At 37.3% G+C, this 22,754-nt stretch overlaps 1 protein-coding gene across 1 annotated transcript in view; it reads left to right on the top strand.

Annotated features, from left to right (window-relative positions):
• The window catches only part of LOC126236581 (40-kDa huntingtin-associated protein), a 113,547-nt gene extending 91,095 nt beyond the window's left edge, over positions 1-22,452 (top strand). The window contains exons 5-7 of the mRNA XM_049945996.1: positions 19,266-19,365; positions 19,906-20,024; positions 22,095-22,452. Coding sequence (XP_049801953.1) covers positions 19,266-19,365; positions 19,906-20,024; positions 22,095-22,261 — 386 coding nt within the window. The 3' untranslated portion in view covers positions 22,262-22,452. The remainder of the gene's footprint in view (positions 1-19,265; positions 19,366-19,905; positions 20,025-22,094) is intronic.
• Positions 22,453-22,754: the final 302 nt, after the last annotated feature.

Here is a 22,754-nt window from a genome sequence, read left to right as displayed (position 1 = left end):
TTGATAACTACGTCCCTCACATAGAAATGCAGTGTATTTACGACTGTTTTTATGGAGGTTCACCTGCCAAAATGATGAGCAGAGGTCGATATTGGTTAAATACTGTACATTATGAAATTTTAAAAGTTGTTCTTCCAAATTTATAGGTCGTGTGTTGATTGGGATTATAACTTTGTTAATTTCTCGTGCGTCCAGCACTAACCTTACACTACCATCCTCTTTATTAACTGCTAGTATCGGACTGCAATATGGTGAATGTGACCTTTCAATGATACCCCAAGCTTGCATTTTTTCAATCTCTTTCAAAACTGCGGGTTTCTTTGACCAAGGAATGTTATAATATGTTCTACAGTATGTTTTGTGTGGTTTAACATCCATCTCATAAGTATAGCCTCTAATAATTCCAGGTTTCTCCACAAATACCTCAGAAAATTGCTGCAAAACTTCAAGTAATTCAAGTTGTTGTTCCTTTGTCAGATATTCAGATTCTGTGCATTTCTCATATAAATCATTAGATTTAATTCCCTGAGCTACAGCTTCATTAAAAGTTAAATCACATATGTTTGTTGCTGGTGGATACACAAAATGTAACTGTTCAAACTTACCTTGTTTACGGTTTAAGTTTTTACCCTGTGTTAACTCTATTGTCAGTTGTTGTTGGTTTACGGTTAAATGACATTTCCCTTTTCCTAAATCTATGATTGCTTGATATTCATTCAAAAAGTCAATTCCTAATATGCAATGCATAACTAATTTGTCTACTACCAGAAAACTGTAATTGAGTGGTATATTTGAAAATGTGAAGTTAATTAGCGCTTGAAATTTCACATTCTTTGTTTTGTTACCAGTGGCACTTATAATGTGACAATTCTGTACTGGCAGTGTTTGTATGTGCATTATTTGTTTGAGTTCATTATATAAGGACATTGAAATGACACTTGCTGCTGCTCCTGTATCTAACATTACTTCCACTTCATAACTACCAATCATAACTCGTGTTATAGCCTGAATAATCTTCTTTGTTTTACTGGTACTATTAAAATCTACATCCTGATATAATTCTTTTTCTATTTTCTCACTGTCACCATATCGGAGAAAACAAATCGTCGGTTCCGTTGTGCTCTGCTCCCTATCGACCGTAACTCGAGCGCTTAGCTCGGTCGTCGTTCGTTTTCCGGCAAATTTGGTTGTTGCTGCGGGTTGGGGTCATTGCCCAATTCAATAATATTTACATTTCTGTCGCGCGTCACTCAAGTATCAGCTGTTTGGTTGTTGACATTAACTCGCTTCGCATTGGGAGTTCCGTTAGGTAGGAATTGAGGGTTGCTGTATTGCATGTGTCGTGGCGGTGGTCCATTGTGATTTCCCCATACATGACTGTAACTGGTATTGTCATTACTGTTATTCCTGCAATACATGTTTGGATGTTGTTGGATGTTGTTTCTCTGAAAATATCCTGGATGGTACCTGTTGTTCTCTCTTCTTTGATCTCTGGTTCCTTCTTCTGTTGTTGTTATTTTGAATATAACTGTTATTGTTCTGATTGTAATTACTGTTCGGATAACCATTATAGTAATAATTACTGTTTCCTTGCCAATGCTGTGAGTTGTTTCTCCTAATATTGAATGGATTTGTCCCAGTGTGGTGCGAATTGTTTCTTTGAGTGTTTTGTTGTGGTGTCTGAGGCGGGTTCCAATAGCCTCTGTCATTTCTGTTGTGCGTACGCGAATTGCTTGGATGGATCGGATAAAATTGATTGAAATTCCTGATCTCATCTCTGTAAACAACATCTATCTCATCAACATAACTGAAAAAATTCTTTATGTTGTCCTCGGACACTCCTATTAATTTATCACGGTAAGGATATGGTAAGTGGCTTTTAAGTGTTCTAATTACGTCTGGTAAATCTACTGGTTTTGTCCAATATAATGTTTTGTCTAGGAAGCGTTCAAAGTATTGACGTAAAGTCTCTTTCTTCGGGTTGTAAATTTCTGGATTGTATACTTCTCGTTTTAAACTTTGCTGTTCTGTGATCGACCAGAATTCCTCAAGAAATGCTTGTTCAAACTGTTCAAATGTTAAACATCGTCTTTTCATTGCTGCTCCCCATTTAGCTGCTCTTCCACGTAACAAATTTGTAACATATCGAATTTTATCGGCTTCTAACCAATGTCTCGGGAAAATACCATCAAAAGAGCGGATGAAAACAATCGGATGCACTTTGTCTTTCTCATCACATGAAAATGTCTGAAAGTATCCATGTCGTACTAATGTTTCATCAGCTACTCCCGATGGTATTATGGGTCCTGCATTTTGTGTCAAACTGTGCATAGTATGTGGTGATGTCTGATAGTAATTTTGATCTTGTGGTAGCATTGAAAATGGTTCATTGGGATTTGTATCACTCATTGGTAATTCTATTTTCGGCTGTGTGCTGGGTCTAGCATTATTATGATTCTCATTTGTGTTTTGGTTGCCTGTTATGGGTTTTGGTATCACTGACAAACTTGGTATTACATTTTCTTTAAGTTTACGTACCTCTTTCTGAATATTATCTGTTTCTCCCTTTACTTGTTCCTTCGTCTTATCTAAAATGATCTGTGTCATTGTCTCAAACTTCTCATCTAAATAATCATCACATAATTTGCATTCATGTACAAGTTTCTCTGCTAGAGTTGTGTCATTCTTTAAAGATGCTACATCTGCTCTGTCTTCAAGTTTTTCTAACTTTTCCTGTAAGGATTTCTGCTCCAATGTTACATCATTTAATCTGTCTGAAAGGTCTGTAATCGTCAGGTCTAAGTGTTCTTGGTTTGTTTTTACGGAAGTGTGTGACTGTCGTAATTCGTCAACTTGGGTACTGGTTTTCTGTTGTTCAAAAACTACTGTTAACAATTTCTCATTACATCGTTGTAAGTCAGTTTTTGTCTCGTCACTGAATTCCACAAATACCTTTTCTTGTCTCGTACCCTTGTCTGATAAGTCAGTAAATTTCCTTCAAGACTACTGGTGGTTTCTGTCAAGTCAGCAGTTTGTCTCGATTGTTTTTCAAAATTTTGTTTTATGTCCCGTGTCAGTTCATCGAATTTAGTGTCAAATTTCCCAATGTCACGTTTTAAATTGTCATTTTTCTCGTCTAAAGCGTCAAATCTTTTGTCAAATTTTCTGTTTTGGTCACCAAGTAACTTCAGAATCTGGTTGAGCATGTCAGAGTCCTGTGTCTTAGTTTCGTCATTTTTTCGTGTCTGATTGATGTCTGGTTCTGAAGTTGACGTTGTCAATGTCACGTTTTGTCGCGTAGTACTCACTCTGCATTCGCCTGTATATCTGTTTAAATATAGGGGTTGTTGTCTTAATCGATCCGGTAAAATTATGTCTTGAACATCCTCACAATTAAGTTCAATATTCATTTGACTGTCGGACATATTTTGCAATGTGTCACTTTCACTAAGCTCATCCGCGGAAACAAGTTCTACACGTCTAGCGTCCATCTTGCGATTTTCGTAATTAATTGCAAATAAAATTTTCCAATGGCAAAAAAAATTTTTAAATGTGATATGTTGAAATCTGAAATTTCTCTTAAGGAAATGGATATTTCTATATGATTTCTAATTAGAAATTGAATTATTAAACTGGTACTGAAATTTCCCTCTCACAAATAAATGACTGTGAATATGCTCTTCACTTATCATTTGCAATAATAGTAGTAAATCAATTTTAACTACAATTTGAAAAAATAATTTCGAAATAAATGGATCGGAATAAAGGAAGTACAGATGGCTGCTTGGAACTGGAAAAAATGTAAATTTCTGTACTCACCAATTTTTTTTTTTTTTTCTTCAGTCTTATGTTGCAAATGTAGCGTCAAATATACAGTTTTCAATCCAAAATTTTTCTTTCGCGTCCGTGCAAATTATTTTATGGAACGTTATCCTTTTCCTTTTTTTTTTTTTTACCAAATTAATTTCCTCAGCATGAAGATGAAAATTAACACGAATTAATAACAGGGAAAACAATATTGTTGTAAATTTCATGCACGTAACATTACAATTGAAATGAATGAGACTTAGTCCAAATTCATTTTCTGATGCTATTAAGTGGTTAAAATTAGATAAAATGTCCAAAATTTATAATAACTGCACTTGTATCAAATCCGAAGATTGCAAGTCCTGTCACCAGGACGCCAATTGTAGTGTTCCCTTATCCTCGGGGCTCTGCCGTGAAAAATATAAAATAGAAAATCTGAATGATATCTTGAATTTTGGTGGTTTCAGTTACGGATAAGGCGGACTTACTATTGATTGAGATAGTGCTGTAATTTGACTGTGCATGGCAGACCGGGTCGGCAACACTACAAAAAGCGACTGTACGGAAATAGCATCAGAAAACTAATTGAAATTTACCTTATAATCTTGTTAGATACACAGTATTAATTACAATATAGTCTTCATGGGTGTCCTCCTAATTTCTCTTGTAGGACAAACCGTCTTTCACTTTTCTCCATCTGTTGAAAACTTCTTCAAGTTTTCACTGTCATGATCAATTTACAAATTTGGCGATAACCACCTCGAATCACTATTGAAACAACCTCGCTTTGTAATGTAATTTTAATTTCCACCCAAAAGCACATTCAACACATCGCCGAAAAATACACGTCTTTCGTATGAAGACAAGAGAAAGAGTGTCTAATCAATTAGTTGTTAAAAACAAAAACCTACGCAAAAGTAAAAAGATGAACAAAATTATTTATAAAAATCGGTCGCTGGCGCAGCGCTCTTCTGCGTGTGCGATCATAAATTATATCTTTGTATTGGCGGAGGCGCAGAAGTCAAAGTACCATTACAAGAGCTGCATCAGACCAGTCTCAGGACTGAAGACGACAACGACAACAACATCAACATGCAGACTGTGGAAAAGTAGTGATAACACAAAAATACATATTGACTTTTGGTACCAGACAACAAAAATTCTTAATTTTCTTAATTTATGGTAAAATATAAACTTGACAGCCCAAAAATTGGCCAACAGAAATCACTGCCATAGTTACAGTACAGTACAGCACTGACACGAATGAAATGCAGCATCCTGCATTTTTGTTTACTGTGGGAACTTGCAGATGAGGAAATATTACTTCAAAAATTACAGGAAATTGTTGTTGTCAGTATTATGATCTGTTCTAGGAAGGATCAAATTTTTTCCATAACCAGAATAGGCTGCAATTACCTGTAGATTTAGTGCATCTGAACTGAATAGATATAAGTTCTTAAATGGCCACTGTAGCTGCATAAAAATCTGCAGGCCTTATGTGTAAGTTTTCTCGTGTTCCAATCTGTGTAATTTTTTATTTTATTTTTACTTTTTCTTCCTACCCCCACCACAAGATACACATTCTCCTGGTTCAACAATTTGTTGTCTATGAAACCCTTCATCATATTAAATGAAACATATTTCAATGACATACAGTTAATTTTCCACAGCAGATGTGATGGAATTTTGGATAGAAATCAGTGAGAGGTCTTCAGGTGCAGAGTGTCCTCCTCGCTGGAGTCGAAAACTCAAATTCACTATTTCTATTTGACATAACATGCAAGAATTATTAATGCAGTTTCATTGATATTTCATGGCAATAGATTGTGACAGTCTGGTGAGGCAAGTTAGGTCTGCAAGCACACTATTTTGTTCTATAACAGCCAATGATGGTAGACGAGCAAAGTCAAATACCTGCACCACTTCACTTTCAGTTGAGTCACATTATTCATGCACCATGCCTCATCATTAACAGGCTATTTGTGACCACACCAATGCTCTTGTGGAGGAGGAGAATTTGATGGTGTCATAGACTAGAGATGATACGTCGTTCCTTAGCGCTCTGTGCAACGATGGATAAAATGTTTTCAAGATACCGCAGAATCAAGTAGGGCAGGACTGTGGCATGTAACAACACCAATCCAGGATAATGAACTTGTCAACATGTGACAGCAAAATTCTTTTTTAAACATGGTACAGGTGAAACATACCACTGTCTTTCTGAAGTTGGTGGATACTACTTTGGGAATCCATACTACTTAGCAGATGTGCAGCCATCAAGAAGAGGCTCTTCAATGATCATCAACTCCACTGATCAGCTTTTGTGGGGGACAGTGTCAATTGTGACTGCTGGAATGTGACATTCTCCAATGAATTGGTATTGTCCTCAATTAACGATGGTCCAGTACTAGTACACTGCCTGTAAGATGCCTGTTTCAATCTCAAATATGACCATGAGCCATCTTACTGTGGCTCTGTGTCTGGTAGTTTAAGGTTGGATATATTCTTGTGGGCTTGGAATGCTTCACAGGCTAGATGGCTGACTTGATACTGCCCAGCATACCCACATTATTGTCCCATCAGTGTCACAAATATGTCCTGAGGCAGCAATCTGTTTCCAGCAGTGATGGTGGAGGAGCACGTGCAGGGCAGAATGAGATTTTCCTTCTCGATTGGCCTTCTTCTACACCGTACCTGCACCCTATTGAAAACTTACGGGAAGAGACCAAAGAGACCATGCAAGAAAACTGGCCTGACTCTATGCCAAGAATCCATGATAACCTTTGGGAACTCGCATTAGCTACTTGGTACGAGGTGGCAGAAAATGAGAGATTTGTTGCCCACCTCATAGATGGCTTTTCTCACAGATTGTAGGCAATCATGGTAGCTAAAGGCCTTTGGACGGGGTATTAATTGATAGTGAATCTACTTGCTATGAGATATTGAGGGCCAAAAATATCTTAGTAAGAACTGTAAACTGTTCATTGTGTTAATTTTGTGTGTCCTACAGATTAAACAAGTTAACGGAGTAATGCAAAAAAATTGTAATAAGCCAGATACAAACCAGAGCTTGTTGCCAGGTAATTGCAGGCTAGATCACCAACTGTGCCACTGACCTACAAATGCATTATGCTATATGTGATGTACAGACGGTAGCAGAGCCAGGATGGGGAAGGTGTAGGCACATTTATTTGGTCCAAGCCTTGTTGACGCAAATTTATTATTTAACAGTAATTGGTTATACATCCAAGTTAATACAATTAACAGTTTAAAAGGAAATTTTAGCAATAAAAAAAATTTTTTTTAAACATTCACTAGAAGAACATGCAGCCCTGTTCTGAAACATTACATAGTAAAAGATATATTATATCGTACAATAGTGCAACATGTACAAATATTAACAATTACACCAGAAAAATATTCAACTTGTGATTTGTACTACATGTAAATAAAACCTTAAAAAATCCAATTTGGCAAGAGTGCAACAAATTCCCTACTGCCAGATAAAAAAAAATGTGGCAATGATAATCAGGTTTTTTCTCCCCCTCCTGATTTCACTTAAGCTTGCGTAAACCCTACATAAATGACAATGTCATGTGACATCAGTTCATTTTTCGTGACAAATACACAAAATTTCTAATTTTTTTTATATCCGTTAAGTAAGCTACAAGACAGGAATAACATTAACGACTGGTGACATGAGTAAATACTGTCAAGTTTTCAATTTCACGATGGTTGTGTGATCTAGCAAATTTTCATTTAAATACTCCCCCCCCTCCCCTCCCCTCCCACGTGTTCCAAAATCAATTCAGTCTGTCTCGAGAAGAAACACAACTTAATTCACAAATATGGCAATATCAAGAAATAGATGGGTTTATCCCAAGCAATATTAGTAGAATTAGGAAATTTGCAATTTAAACGCACCAATTTTAACAAAGTCTAATGTAATAATAATTTGGACAGAACTTTCATAAAATGATTGATGATAGTGGATACCCTGCCATGCACTATGAAACAAATTAAGAATTATTCACAGTAGACACCTGGCATATGATGATATTCTCTGAAGTATTTCAAATCACAAAATGTTGGCTACAAGTACCAACCCCATAATAAAGTAATGATCATGAAATATAATAAAAGTATATGAAAATTTCGGCCTTAGCCAGGTGACGAGAACCACACCAATGCAGTTTCCTGTTACACTCGAGTGATAGGCCCAACAAACAACAGCTGGTCATGGAGAACACGCTAAGCAAGTGAGCATTCAGTCCTCCCCACATGCTCGCAAACAGCCACACTCATCGCAGTCCTTAATCGGCAGGCACCAGTTGACTCCCCGGCGCTTCCCTCCTGTCGCCATCTACCGACCGAGCCGTCTTCCCAAAACTGTTGCTTTGCGCACCAGTGCCAACAGCGCTCAGCGATCACGCCCCCTATCGCTGCAGCGAAAACAAGTGAAATAATCTTGTGGGTAAATAAAAAATGCTGAGGTGTGACACGGCTCACTATAGCTGCCGACATTCAGGTAATTCTTATCACTCGATTCCACATCACAAAATAAAGTGGCTTTATTGTGTCTTCAGTGCTATTAATGACATAGTGCAGTTTTCTTGTATGTTTTTAAAGGGTTTGTCCATATGTTAAATGTCAAAAAAGTGTTCACTCTTCTACTACATTCACAATTACAAGTGTTCTTTACTTTTGTGAGCATGTGTGTGCATCTGGTAATGTGATAGGCTTCTGCGTAACATGCTGAGTAATTCACATTTCAGTCACAGCCAATTTTTGTGCTGTCAAGTATACATCTTTCTGGCTTCTTAGTTCCTAAACTAAAGGTTCAGAACAGGCTCATGTGTATCATCTCAGAGAGATTTTTAATCTAAGAAGTGTGACTTTTTCATAGCTGTTGTGCCTTGTGCACGTATTATTTTGACTGTAGTTTTGAAATGTCCATTAGGCTGCTGAATGCTTCCATAGCAGACCCAAAGTATTCACACCATACTGCATATTTCCAATAAATTTTGGTCACCTCCTGTCTCCCTACCTTGACAAACATGTCCACCGGCAAAACAGTTTGGAGAGGCACATGACGTATACAGTTGTTCTGCAGGCCAAGCAGTGAACTCCTAGCTTCTGAGGTGTGATACTTTTGTCTGCACAGAGAAAGCTTCTGTGACCATGCCCGTTCAGCTGTTAGAACTCGCAAGTGCATTCATATGTCTGATTTGTTCGGTGCCCAAAAGGTGTACCATTACTAGTTGTCCATATTGTATGATTTTATTTTCATTAGATTTGTGAAGAAAGACATATTCTACATGTAATTATAGTATTTTACTAACTATTTCTTCCATGGCCTTCTATATTTTCTTCCTTATTTGTTTATAAAATTATGGTTACTCAGTGCCCCTCTATGTATGTAATTCCTAGATGCTTTCAAGATTTTGAAATTTGTTGATGTACAGTATTTATTAACTGATTCTTCTATCACAAACTAATAAATGAAAAGCACAATATTTTGTGTGTTATACAGGATTAATTTAGTAGTTAACTGGTTTTCAGCTTACAAACTCATCATCAGACTTGAACTGACTGTTGTCATCGAAGAAGTTACAACATTTCCAAACAACAATAGAAAAGATGTTACTAATATCGACTAACACACAATGTCATCTTTGACTGTGTTTGTGCCTCAGTCTAGATGAGTAACATGGTGTCCAGTGTTGTTCACAAATATTGTAACTTTGTTGATGATGATTAGAGACCGAATTATATGCACCATAAAAACCTTACAATATGCATGGAAAAATGCTTAAAATGCATGAAAAATGTCGAAATATCCAAGATCAAATAATAAAAAGACATGGGCACCCATTATATCTCAAAGATTCTGGAAATATTTTCCTAATCTGGCGATCGTAGAACGATATACTTTTTCAAGTTCTTTGCAGGCTGCTAAATATGAAGAAGAAAGCTCTTCTTTTAAGCCACCAACAATAAAATTTGCAATGTGACGGCACAAGTGTCTGTAGTTTCATCAACTGAAATCCAGATAACGCTGTCTTTGAGTTCAATGCGTATTTCTTCCAGAACATTTACACAAGTTGTCGATATGTAATTTTTGCACAATGTTGATTTGGTATATTATGATTTAAGCAATATTTGTGCAAGAAGCCTTGGAGGATAGGATTTGTAAGCTTGTGAAGAGGGATACAGCTTGCAATGAATGCTTCACATAGATCCATGTTAAATCGACGTTTTTGGTTACCTTTGGACAAATCCCTGCTACTGCAACTTCTGTTGGCAGAAGTTGTTGTTGTGGTGCTTTCTTCTGCATTCGTGCAATAGGAACATATTGACATTCTGGTCTGTTTGAAACTTTTTTATACAAAATGTTTGTCTTGCAAACTCGACTATATAAAACAATTCCGTCATATGTAAATGTTCCAAGATGATCAGCTATCCACGAAACGACGTTTCTTTTTTTGGCCAGCATGGCGCACAACACTATATACACTACATGTCGTAAACACATTCAACTTTGTACAAATAAATAGAAAAACTGAAACAATGGCTGAGTGACTAAAAGCTTGTGTAGTTTAATGTAATTGTTGCTGATGCTTACGGTGTGACAGCGGAGGGGATTAACGAGGTGTGCGGGCACAGGAGCATTGACTCTGTCTGCCTGTTCCCGTTCCTCTTCTGTAATGATTTCGCTAGGCAGTAGCCTCTCGGTTAGCGATTGCACACAGTTCTAGGTCACAGTCAATCTGTGAGACATCAAAACTAGATCGAGCTAGAGACTGCCCATCTAAATTTTTAAAATATTGTAAACATAGAACAAAAATATGCATTGTCACTAGTGTTTAGGTAAAATATGCAATAACCGATGAAAAGGAGAAAAATATGCAACATGCAAATGCATATAATCTGGTCTGTAATGATGACAGTCAGATAGTCTGACAATGGCTTTGCAAACCAAAGACTGGTTAACTAAATAAATTAAAGCTTTTTGTGGGTAACTGTTTATGGCAGAGTATTTGAATAAAAGCATTTTGATCCACCAGCTGTATATACACTGTTCTTCTTAACCAGTTTCAATTTTAGCAACTGTTATTATGGAGGACCATAAAATAATAAAAACAGGAAAACATATGTAGTATACACAGACAAGCTTTTAAAATGAGGAAAGTACTTACAAAGCTGTATACTGATGACCTCCCCCCATGAACCATGGACCTTGCCGTTGGTGGGGAGGCTTGTGTGCCCCAGCGATACAGATGGCCGTACCGTAGGTGCAACCACAACGGAGGGGTATCTGTTGAGAGGCCAGACGGACATGTGGTTCCAGAAGAGGGGCAACGGCCTTTTCAATAGTTGCAGGGGAAACAGTCAGGATGATTAGCTGATCTGGCCTTGCAGCACTAACCAAAACGGCCTTGCTGTGCTGGTACTGCGAACGGCTGAAAGCAAGGGGAAACTACAGCCGTAGTTTTTCCCGAGGGCATGCAGCTTTTCTGTACCATGGAGAACTGCATCAAACCAGTCTCAGGACTGAAGACCATAACAACAACAACAACAACAACAATACTGATGGATCAAAAATACATTAAATTCAAACAGGATACAGCTGTGTGTCTAGTACAGACTTTTTCCATAACATGTGTAAGCTCAATAACCTTCAAAACACTATGTACCATAAAAATACTTGATGACTCCTAGCTGTTAAGAGCTAGTAAGATCAGGCTTACATAGGCATGTTGTTGTTGTTGTTCTGGTCTTCAGTCCCGAGACTGGTTTGATGCAGCTCTCCGAGCTACTCTATCCTGTGCAAGCTTATTCATCTCCCAGTACCTACTGCAACCTACATCCTTCTGAATCTGCTTAGTGTATTCATCTCTTGGGCTCCCTCTACGATTTTTACCCTCCACGCTGCCCTCCAATACTAAATTGATGATCCCTTGATGCCTCAAAACATGTCCTACCAACTGATCCCTTCTTCTAGTCAAGTTGTGCCACAAACTCCTCTTCTCCCCAATCCTATTCAGTATCTCCTCATTATTTATGTGATCTACCCATCTAATCTTCAGCATTCTTCTGTAGCACCACATTTCGAAAGCTTCTATTCTCTTCTTGTCCAAACTATTTATCGTCCATGTTTCACTTCCATACATGGCTACACTCCATTCAAATACTTTCAGAAACGACTTCCTGACACTTAAATGTATACTCTAGATAACAAATTCCTCTTCTTCAGAAACGCTTTCCTTGCCATTGCCAGCCTACATTTTATATCCTCTCTACTTCGACCATCATCAGTTATTTTGCTCCCCAAATAGCAAAACTCCTTTACTACTTTAAGTGTCCCATTTCCTAATCTAATTCCCTCAGCATCACCCGACTTAATTCGACTACATTCCATTATCCTCATTTTGATTTTGTTGATGTTCATCTTATATCCTCCTTTCAAGACATTGTCCATTCCGTTCAACTGCTCTTCCAAATCATCAGCGAACCTCAGAGTTTTTATTTCTTCTCCATGGATTTTAATACCTACTGTGAATTGTTCTTTTGTTTCCTTTACTGCTTGCTCAATATACAGATTGAATGACATCGGGGAGAGGCTACAACCCTGTCTCACTCCCTTCCCAACCACTGCTTCCCTTTCACGCCAATCGACTTTTATAACTGCCATCTGGTTTCTGTACAAATTGTAAATAGACTTTTGCTCCCTGTATTTTACCCCTGCCAACTTTAGAATTTGAAAGAGAGTATTCCAGTCAACATTGTTGAAAGCTTTCTCTAAGTCTACAAATGCTGGGTACGTAGGTTTGCCTTTCCTTAATCTTTCTTATAAGGTGAGTCGTAAGGTCAGTACTGCCTCACGTGTTCCAATATTTATACGAAATCCAAACTGATCTTCCCCGAGGTTGGCTTCTACCAGTTTTTCGATTCGTCTGTAAAGAATTCGCATTAGTATTTTGCAGCTGTGGCTTATTAAACTGATAGTTCGGTAATTTTCACATCTGTCAACACCTGCTTTCTTTGGGATGGGAATTATTATATTCTTCTTCTTGAAGTTTGACGATATTTCGCCGGTCTCATACATCTTGCTCACCAGATGGTAGAGTTTCATCTGGACTGGCTCTCCCAAGGCCGTCAGTAGTTCTAATGGAATGTTGTCTGCTCCCGGGGCCTTGTTTTGACTCAGGTCTTTCAGTGCTCTGTCAAACTCTTCACGCAGTATCATATCTCCCATTTCATCTTCATCTACATCCTCTTCCATTTCCATAATACTGTCCTCAAGTACATCACCCTTGTATAGACCCCTCTATATACTCCTTCCACCTTTCTGCTTTCCCTTCTTTGCTTAGAACTGGGTTTCCATCTGAGTTCTTGATATTCATACAAGTGGTTCTCTTCTCTCCAAAGGTCTCTTTAATTTTCCTGTAGGCAGTATCTATCTTACCCCTAGTGAGATAAGCCTCTACATCCTTACATTTGTCCTCTAGCCATCCCTGCTTAGCCATTTTGCATTTCCTGTCGATCTCATTTTTGAGACGTTTGTATTCATTTTTGCCTGCTTCATTTATTGCATTTTTATATTTTCTCCTTTCATCAATTAAATTCAATATTTCTTCTGTTACTCAAGATTTCTACCAGCCCTCGTCTTTTTACCTACTTGATCCTCTGCTGCCTTCACAACTTCATCCCTCAAAGCTACCCATTCTTCTTCTACTGTATTTCTTTCCTCCATTCCTGTCAATTTTTCCATTATACTCTCCCTGAAACTCTGTACAACCTCTGGTTTAGTCAGTTTATCCAGGTCCCATCTCTTTAAATTCCCATCTTTTTGCAGTTTCTTCAGTTTTTATCTACAGTTCATAACCAATAGATTGTGGTCAGAGTCCACGTCTGCCCTTGGAAATGTCTTACAATTTAAAACCTGGTTCCTAAATCTGTCTCTTTCCATTATATAATCTATCTGAAACCTGTCAGTATATCCAGGGTTCCTCCTTGTATACAACCTTCTTTTGTGATTCTTGAACCAGGTGTCAGCTATGATTAAGTTATGCTCTGTGCAAAATTCTACCAGACGGCTTCCTCTTTCATTTCTCTCCCCCAATCCATAATCACCTGCTACGTTTCCTTCTCTTCCGTTTCCTATTACCGAATTCCAGTCACCCATGACTATTAAATTTTCGTCTCCCTTCACTATTTGAATAATTTCTTTCATTTCTTCGTCATCTGCAGAGCTAGTTGGCATATAAACTTGTACTACTGTAGTAGACGTGGGCTTCGTGTCTATCTTGGCCACAATAACACACTCACTGTGCTGTTTGTAGTAGCTTACCCCCCGCACTCCTATTTTTTTATTCATTATTAAACGTACTCCTGCATTACCCCTATTTGATTTTGTATTTATAACCCTGTATTCACCTGACCAAAAGTCTTGTTCCTCCTGCCACTGAACTTCACTAATTCCCACTATATCTAACTTTAACATATCCATTTCCCTTTTTAAATTTTCTAACCTACCTGCCCGATTAAGGGATCCGACATTCCACGCTCCGATCCGTAGAACGCCTGTTTTCTTTCTCCTGATAACGACGTCCTCTTGAGTAGTCCCCACCCAGAGATCCGAATGGGGGACTATTTTACCTCCAGAATATTTTAGCCAAGAGGACGCCATCATCATTTAATCATACAGTAAAGCTGCATGCCCTCGGGAAAAATTATGGCAGTAGTTTCCCCTTGCTTTCAGCCATTTGCAGTACCAGCACAGCAAAGCCATTTTAGTTAGTGTTACAAGGCCAGATCAGACAGTCATCCTGACTGTTGCCCCTGCAACTACTGAAAAGGCTGCTGTCCCTCTTCAGGAACCACACGTTTGTCTGGCCTCTCAACAGATCCCCCTCCATTGTGGTTGCACCTACGGTACGGCCATCTGTATCGCTGAGGCACGCAAGCCTCCCCACCAACGGCAAGGTCCATGGTTCACGGCATATAGTACAGATTAACTGTCAAAGACTGTAGTGTCAAAGATTACAGAAATGTACGAAGATCTACAACCAAGTAATGTAGGATCTGTGCTTTAGTCAAGGTTGGCGGTAATCGTCAATATTGTCAGTAAACAGCATGCATAACATTGATGTGTTCTAGAAGCCTATAGTGATAATTTGTTTAAGCATAATAAAGCATTTAATACAATCAAGATTATTTGAAATATCACCATTTTTGCTTCTTTTATGGAAGACAACATGTAAAAATCATAATTGTGGTGTAATGTGAGATTAGATTTACAAATTCTCCAAACAAACATGGGCGCGCGCGCGCTCACACACACACACACACACACACACACACACACACACACACACACACACACACACACACAAAGTCAAAATCACTTTTTCTGGTAAGCCATATTCACACACACGCCACCATGGTGTGAAAAGCATAAAATATATTTTTAGTACACTCTATATTTCTGTGATACATGTTCTAAAGTACTCTAAATATGGTTTGGTTGCTACAGGTGATGATACCCTCCAGTAAGTTCATGTGTGAACTTGTTTTGAGAACTGTGACAAGAGACATGTAACAGTGTTACAAGCAAAATAATAAAGTAAATTTGAGTAACTTTGGTACAGGCACTCAGCTCTCACTTACACTGCTCATCACTAAATGGAACATTAAACTTTTATCTTCCTTCCTTTGTGTGTGTTTTATATCACTATAAATTGAAATGTGTGAATAATGGCAGAGGGATTTCAGCAAAGCATTGTAAGTAGAAGTTGCATGTACAATTGAAAATCAGTGGATCAGTGTACTGAGTCATTGGTTTGCTCGTTCCAACTGGTGGTAGATATGGTTCATAAACGGAAGAAAAAGGGACTACACAGCGAAAAGCACCACACCACTGCTCAGAATGTTCAACCTGTAAATATGATAAAAGTACTAATAATAAAAAAGTGTCTTTTGTAATCACTTGAGTACTTTATGATTATTGTAAATCTCTTTCCAAGCTACTGTTGTTAATGTACTCAGTAAAGAGCTGGCAGTACCTTGTGTCTGTGTAATTTTAAGTTGTTTGCCACATGAGATGTCAGTTCAGAATCTTTTACTATAGAATCATGTGTTATCTTTTATCAGATAGTGAAATGGTTTCAAAAACTAGTTTGCAATATGAGGAGGATTGTTTCAATTTATATTATGTCCACCACCGGACAAAATTGAATTCGATACATTTTCCAAAGTGAACATTCATGCTATGATGTCAGATTGTCGAAAATTGTATTCATGAACAGTGTAATTACAGTTGCTGCTCAAAATTAACTGTTGTTTCAAATCTTATACAGTCCTCTACAGTGTGTGTTTCAAGTCATATTGTGTGCAACGTTAAGACTACACGATGCTGATAGTTACTTTGCTCAGGTGACTAAACTGACAAGCACTCTTTTTCTCGACAAACTTTTAAAAATGTCAGTTATCTTTCATTTGCATATTATATATAAGGGAACAGCTTTTTCATTTATGGAGGAAAAAACTGCTGTAGGTGATAATTTAAGAGGAAACCTTAAGAGGTAAAAAAGAACCAAACATCCTCATCAACTTAAGTCACCATACAGTAGAGTGAGTGAAGCATAGATGACTGATATGGATACTTTGCTATGTAAACATTTTGGGGATTGTTGGAGAAGGATAGGAGATCTAGATTCCTAAGCTATCATCATTGATTCGGTTGCTGTGATAACTGGCAATGAGGAAATGTTTGTATATCAGTTTGTAGTTACTTGGAGGAAGGAAGAAGGTTGAACCAAGTTTTAAGAGAATTCTATATGATGCTCGTTCCAAACATAATCTAAATAAAAACTTTTAATGAGAATATTTAGATTTTGGATTAAGTTTTAATAATAGTACAAGGAAGAGACATTTGATATTTTTGCGATATAAAAAGTATTCCGTGAAGCAGCTGTATTCCATAGACTTCTTTCCATGATGTTTCAGCTGGCAACCATTCAGCCATCTTCAGGTAAGTGTTTTGCTCTGGAGATTGCTACTTCACGTTGATAACTTCATACCAAAAACTGATGCAGGCACACATGAGCAAACGCAGCCTCTTCTGTGGAAGAATAATCTATGAAATGTCCTGTGGAGATACAGTGCTCAGCTACGGCTGATACACTGAGCTGCGAAAGGCGGGTGTGGTGATCATATTCAGTGAATCTTTCATGCACTGTGTGTATTGTCTGGCCAATGTGGGCATTTCCACACTGGCAAGGTATGCTGTAGATTCGAGCCCCCCGCAATCCCAAATCGTCCTTTGCCAAACCAAGAGCAGCACAAGTCTTTATAATTGGGTGGAAGAGTACTTTGATATAATGTTTTCTTAAGATTCTGCCAAATTTTGATGAAATATTGCCAATGTACTGGAGGAACACCCTGGTCTTGAACCGCCCCTTCTCCTCTTGATATTGTGGGTGATCACGTTTCTTCTTCCTTAAGCTATGCTGTTCGGATGTGGTAAATATCCATTATTGCTGAACACAGATTGTAGGTGTTCCAGCTCCTTTGCAAGGCTGTCTCCACCAGACACATGTGCCCAGCAAAACAATGTGCGAAGGATGTAAATAGTTTGTGATGAGTGCTAGTAGCTAGGCACTTACAAATACAGATTTGTTCATGTGGGCTTATGATAAGTGAAATGCTCAGTGATCGTTCTGCTTTCTGACTGACAAAAATGTCCAGAAACGGCACACAGCTGCCCTTCTCCACTTCCATCGTAAATTTGATTTTCTCATGAATAGAATTCAGATGGTGCAAAAAGCATAACAGTTCTTCTTCACACTGGGGCCACACTATAAAATTGTCATCTACATATTGCCAGAATTTTTTAATTTCTACTGAATCAGGTGCTCTCTCCCTCTAAAGTTTTCCATAAAAAAGTTTGCTACCAGTGGGGGCAGAAAACTACCTATGGCAACACTGTAAATTTGCTCAAAATATTCACTGTTGAATAAATAGTGGGTTGAGCAAAGGGCATGATAAAATAGTGCTGTTATATCAGTTTTAGACTTACTGCTGATGAGTGATAATGAATCCATGAAAGGACCCTAGTGAAGAGTGAGATGATATCGAAGCTTAAGAAGTGAGTTCACTCTGTTAACAAAGTCACTGGAGTTGCAAATATGATTCAAGCACTTCCCCGCAAAAAGTCTCAGCAAAGACATAAGTTGTCTAGCTAATTTCATCAGAAAGAAAACATTTTATTCCTAATGACACATCTAGCAGCAATTAATTTTATAATTTTGATATCTGAATTTTAACTCCACAAGTGTGCATTCCACCAGAGAGCATGCATGTAGTATCAGCATTACACATGCTCCTGTGGGCCATAGATGAAGCAATATTCGAAGAGGATCCAAAACTTGACAGAGGTCTCTCATGTAGAAGCTGCCTTTGTGCATGCGTCTCCACTGATGGCCATTGTAGTCTGGTCCTTTCAACCCCCACAAACCAACCAACCATGCATCACCTTTTCAATTTTTGGTATAAAGTTAGTGATGTGAACTAGCAGTCTCCAGGGCAAAACACTCATCTGGAGATGGCTGAATGGTTGTCAGCTGAAATACTGTGGCAAGAAGTGATGTAATCTGCCTGGAATCTGAAACTTCAAGGAATACAAACAAGCATTTGAACTATATGGCATATCATTAAAGAACTACAGCAGAAAGACATTGCGAATTGTGTATCAAAATGGTTACTTTAAATATTTTTATTGTATAATAATAACATGATTTACAATAATATGTTAGTTTGATAGAAATCCTAATGAAGTCTGCTGGGAGTGGGAAGGACAATACGGGTACTTTATACATTAGAAGGCTTTGTGAAAAATTTAATTTCATGTTAAAAGATAATGTTTTTCAATAATAATAAAAATAATTTTGTAGAAGTAAGCCTCATTCACATTAACTTCATGATGAAATTTTCACTCTGCAGTGGACTGTGCGCTGATATGGAACTTTATGGCAGACTAAAACTGTGTGCCAGACCGAGACACAGAACTCGAAACCTTTTCCTTTCACAGGCGAGTGCTATACTGTTTGAGCCACCCAAGCAAAGGTTGTGTAGCTCGGTTGGTAGAGCACTTGCCCATAAAAGCAAAGGTCTAGAGTTCTGAGTCTGGGTTTGGCACACAGGTTTATCTGCCAGGAAGTTACAATAACTTCCTATTTTCTAATTTGTGAAAAATTTCCCAGATTAGGAGTAATTAGTTTTTTCTTTCTCCTGTAAAATTTGGTTTTTCAGAGATAATATAATTTGAAATGTTGGAAATGTTGCTCCTAATATAAAGCAATTGCAGTTTTCTCATTTGGTATTGAAAGTCCTGATCACATATGCAGATTTTTAGAAAGAATTTGTAAGGATAATTTGTTATTCGTTTGCTACAGGTGATTATGACGGTGCTTTGAATGTATTCAGTGAGATGGTTCGTGTTGCAAATCAAGGGAGTAAACCACCAATGGGTGTATACAGTGATGTTCTGCACAGGCAAGTCATATGTAGCTTAGAAATTAAAATCAGTTGTCTGTGCCCAGCAACTGTAGAATGCATGCAGCCAGATATTTATCTCGAAAGTGAGAAAGAGTTGTGATTTTACTGCAATGAAAATCTTTGAATTAATGAATATGTAGGCTACACTTTTTGCCATAATGGTTGATTCATATCATTATTTGTAATACAATTAATATTTCTAAGTGGCTCAGTGGTAGACTTCCGGTGCAAAGAACCAAGGTTCAATCCCTAATTTCTCTTGGAGTATTTGTCACTTTCAAGTCTGGCAATGATTTGTAAATGTTGAAAATGCCAAGTTTCATCATGATTTGTAATCCCCTGTAATTGTCCAAGTAAGTCAGATTCGAAGATTTTGAGGAAGGCAAGGGCTCCCTCCAGTAGGTCAATGCCTAGTAAAGCAGTGTGACATTCAAATTTACCTTCAGGTTGAGAACAGATTGACTTTACTTATTTTTCTATTCACTTCCAGAAAGTAAGTGAATGTCCTACTATTGGTGACCATATTTCTGTCTTCAGGTGTGAAGTGACACGTGTACTTCTGCTACTCATTCTTCAGCCTGCTGCCCAACGACTTCCTCCTGATTTGGGACAAGTGTTGGAAAAGTATGCATGGGAAGCTGGTGGAAATGTACCTGGTAAATGATACTACTCAGTGTTTTGATTTGTAGTGAGCTTGAACAAAATTTGCTTTTCTGGTCTGCAGTAATGGAAATACAATTATTTTCTAAAACTACATTGTACAGAAAGAGAAAGAAAAGAAATCTACATGCACAGTGATAATAAAGGACTGCTCAAAAATTGGCTCATATTTACATGAACAGTTTTTCTGAGAAAATTATCCCATCAAGAAATCAGTAATGCTCATATAGTGTTAAAGACTGAGGTAAACATAGAACTTGAGGTGGTTATTAGCAAAGCCTGTATATTTGGAATGATGAGTTGGAATGCCTGGTTGGGAGAAGGTTTCTGGCACAAAGCAGCAATAGGTCTACTAAGGTCAGTATTGATCCTGTTGGTAAAGTTATTGAAATGAAAGCAACTGACCAGTGTGAGCTATAATTAATAACTGGAAGCATTAAACACATCATAGTAAATTAACAGCATTTGTAAACCGAGAAATATGTAGCTCCTACAATTATAGGAAACATTGTTTTTCTGAAGGTTGATTGTGGAAACTATGCATTCATCATCAGACAAAATACTATTGAATTTTCAGAAACATGAGAAGAGTAACAGCACATGACAAGAGAAACATGACTGACAAGAGATGAATAGATATGTGAGAAATTAAATCTGTACTTCATGACATCTAGTATGAAAATAACTTATTAACTGCATGACTTCCAAAACTGAGCACATTCTGATCACTTGCATTAACTCCAAGGAGATTTGGAATATCTCCGTGACAAGTCCTATCTGATAAAAAGTAACACATGTCTAATGTCAGAAAGAAGACAGAAAGTAATGAAAAAATTAAGTCAACATAAACTGAACAATTACACCAGGAGAGGAGATTGATACTGAGGTCATTAATAGGTGAAAATAAAATCTTGAATACAAGAACAATCAAAATATATGTTCTGGTAATCTGGAGGAAGAATCTTTTCTGGTGGAATGAAACTCATGAAGAAGTATTATAGAAAATAGTCAAATCATTAAACAAATTGAACTTGTCTGAAAAATTGTAAACAAGAAGCATTCAGGGGCCAGACAAAAGTTTCAAGCAAAAAACCATAGTTGCATATAGCTACTAAGTAGAATACAGGGACACACACACACACACACACACACACACACACACAGAGAGAGAGAGAGAGAGAGAGAGAGAGAGAGAGAGAGAAAACAGTATGAATCAGAACCTCCAAAACATTTCTGAACTGCAAAAGACTTAAAAGAATGCTGATCTTTAGGGAAACTATATTACCATCTGATAGGAAGGAAATAGATGTAAATTGAAAGGTAATAATACCCTAGGTACAGGCTTTTGATAGTCACAGAAATTCTGAAATATCAAAGAGAATGTGTATTAAACAAGCTTGGAGTACTGTCTGATACAGAGCAGGGAGGGAATCCAGCAAACAGTATCCATCATAATCAGTAACACAAACTCACTCCTAATAGTCTAATTGTAGTATTTGTTGTCCCAAGGAAGTATATTGTTCGATAAACAGAACAGCATTAATCAACAATTTGAGGAATTTGAGATTGATGATAAAAATGAGTCCAGTTACATTGAAATGTGGAACAGGGGTGTGATTGTAGAGGTGTAAGGTGGTAAGTGTGTGTGTGGTTTGGGGGGGGGGGGGGAAGATTCATATGAACTTTAGCTCAAAGGATTGTCCAAAAGCTAGTGAAGTTTTTGTCTTGTGTGCTTGTCAATGACTGAATGCCTCTGCTATTAGGTAAATTTTAGAATTAAATTTTAATAACAGTATATTGAAAATAGTGTGAAATAACAATTATAAGAATGTAGAGGAAACATCTTAGTTTGAAAATAAAAGCTTATTAATTTTAAAGCAAAATTTTCTTTTTATGGAGTTTTAATATTGTTCCATTGTTCCGTCTATTTTGTTTCACTTTTTTGTATTGAAACAAAATGTACTTGTTACAAGTAAAATGTTAAATTTGATCTGTCTTTACAAATACATATCTAATTTTTATCTGTTTTTCCACTGTGTATTACATACATTTGTATTCTGTTTCAGTGAATTATCTGAGTGAAGATGAATTTATTCTCCTCCAGTCATTGGTAATGGCCTGTCAGTCAAAAGACTGTGAATCTTTGCAAGAGCTGGAAGCACAGTTGTGGCCATATCTAACAGCTGAACAGCGTGGTTTACTACGCACATTAGTTTGCCATATGACTACGTGAAGGTTGTGATTCAGGGCTGTTACACGTTGGATTAATCTTCTGTAAGAAGTTCTTAATTGTTGTTGAATGAGGTGCTGAATATACTTAACAAAAATAATTTGTGTGCAAGATTGGTATTTGCATCAGAGAATGTATTCAAATGTTTAAGATGAAATGTGTTGCAAATATATGAAAAAATTGTTGAGTCTGTATCATATTTATTATAGATCAGATCGTATAAATGAATTAAAGATATTTTCATAGATACTCAATGAAATAGTGGTTTTAAAACCAGGACTGTTCTTTTTTTGATAATGGTAACTACATGTATAGTCTTCTCTCACATGACATAAGCTGCCTATTTGTACTGGTCTGATATTATGAAGCATATTGTGTTGGTTAGAAATATGCAACAGTATTTGCAAGATATCTGTTACTTACAAAATTCTTCATGTTCTTGTGCTGAATATGTACTTCTATGACAAGAAATTCACACATCTCCAGATTACACTAG

The sequence above is a fragment of the Schistocerca nitens genome, chromosome 2 (genome assembly GCF_023898315.1).
Source record: "Schistocerca nitens isolate TAMUIC-IGC-003100 chromosome 2, iqSchNite1.1, whole genome shotgun sequence".
NCBI classification, from domain to species: domain Eukaryota; kingdom Metazoa; phylum Arthropoda; class Insecta; order Orthoptera; family Acrididae; genus Schistocerca; species Schistocerca nitens.
This window is presented reverse-complemented; position numbering and strand designations above follow the sequence as displayed.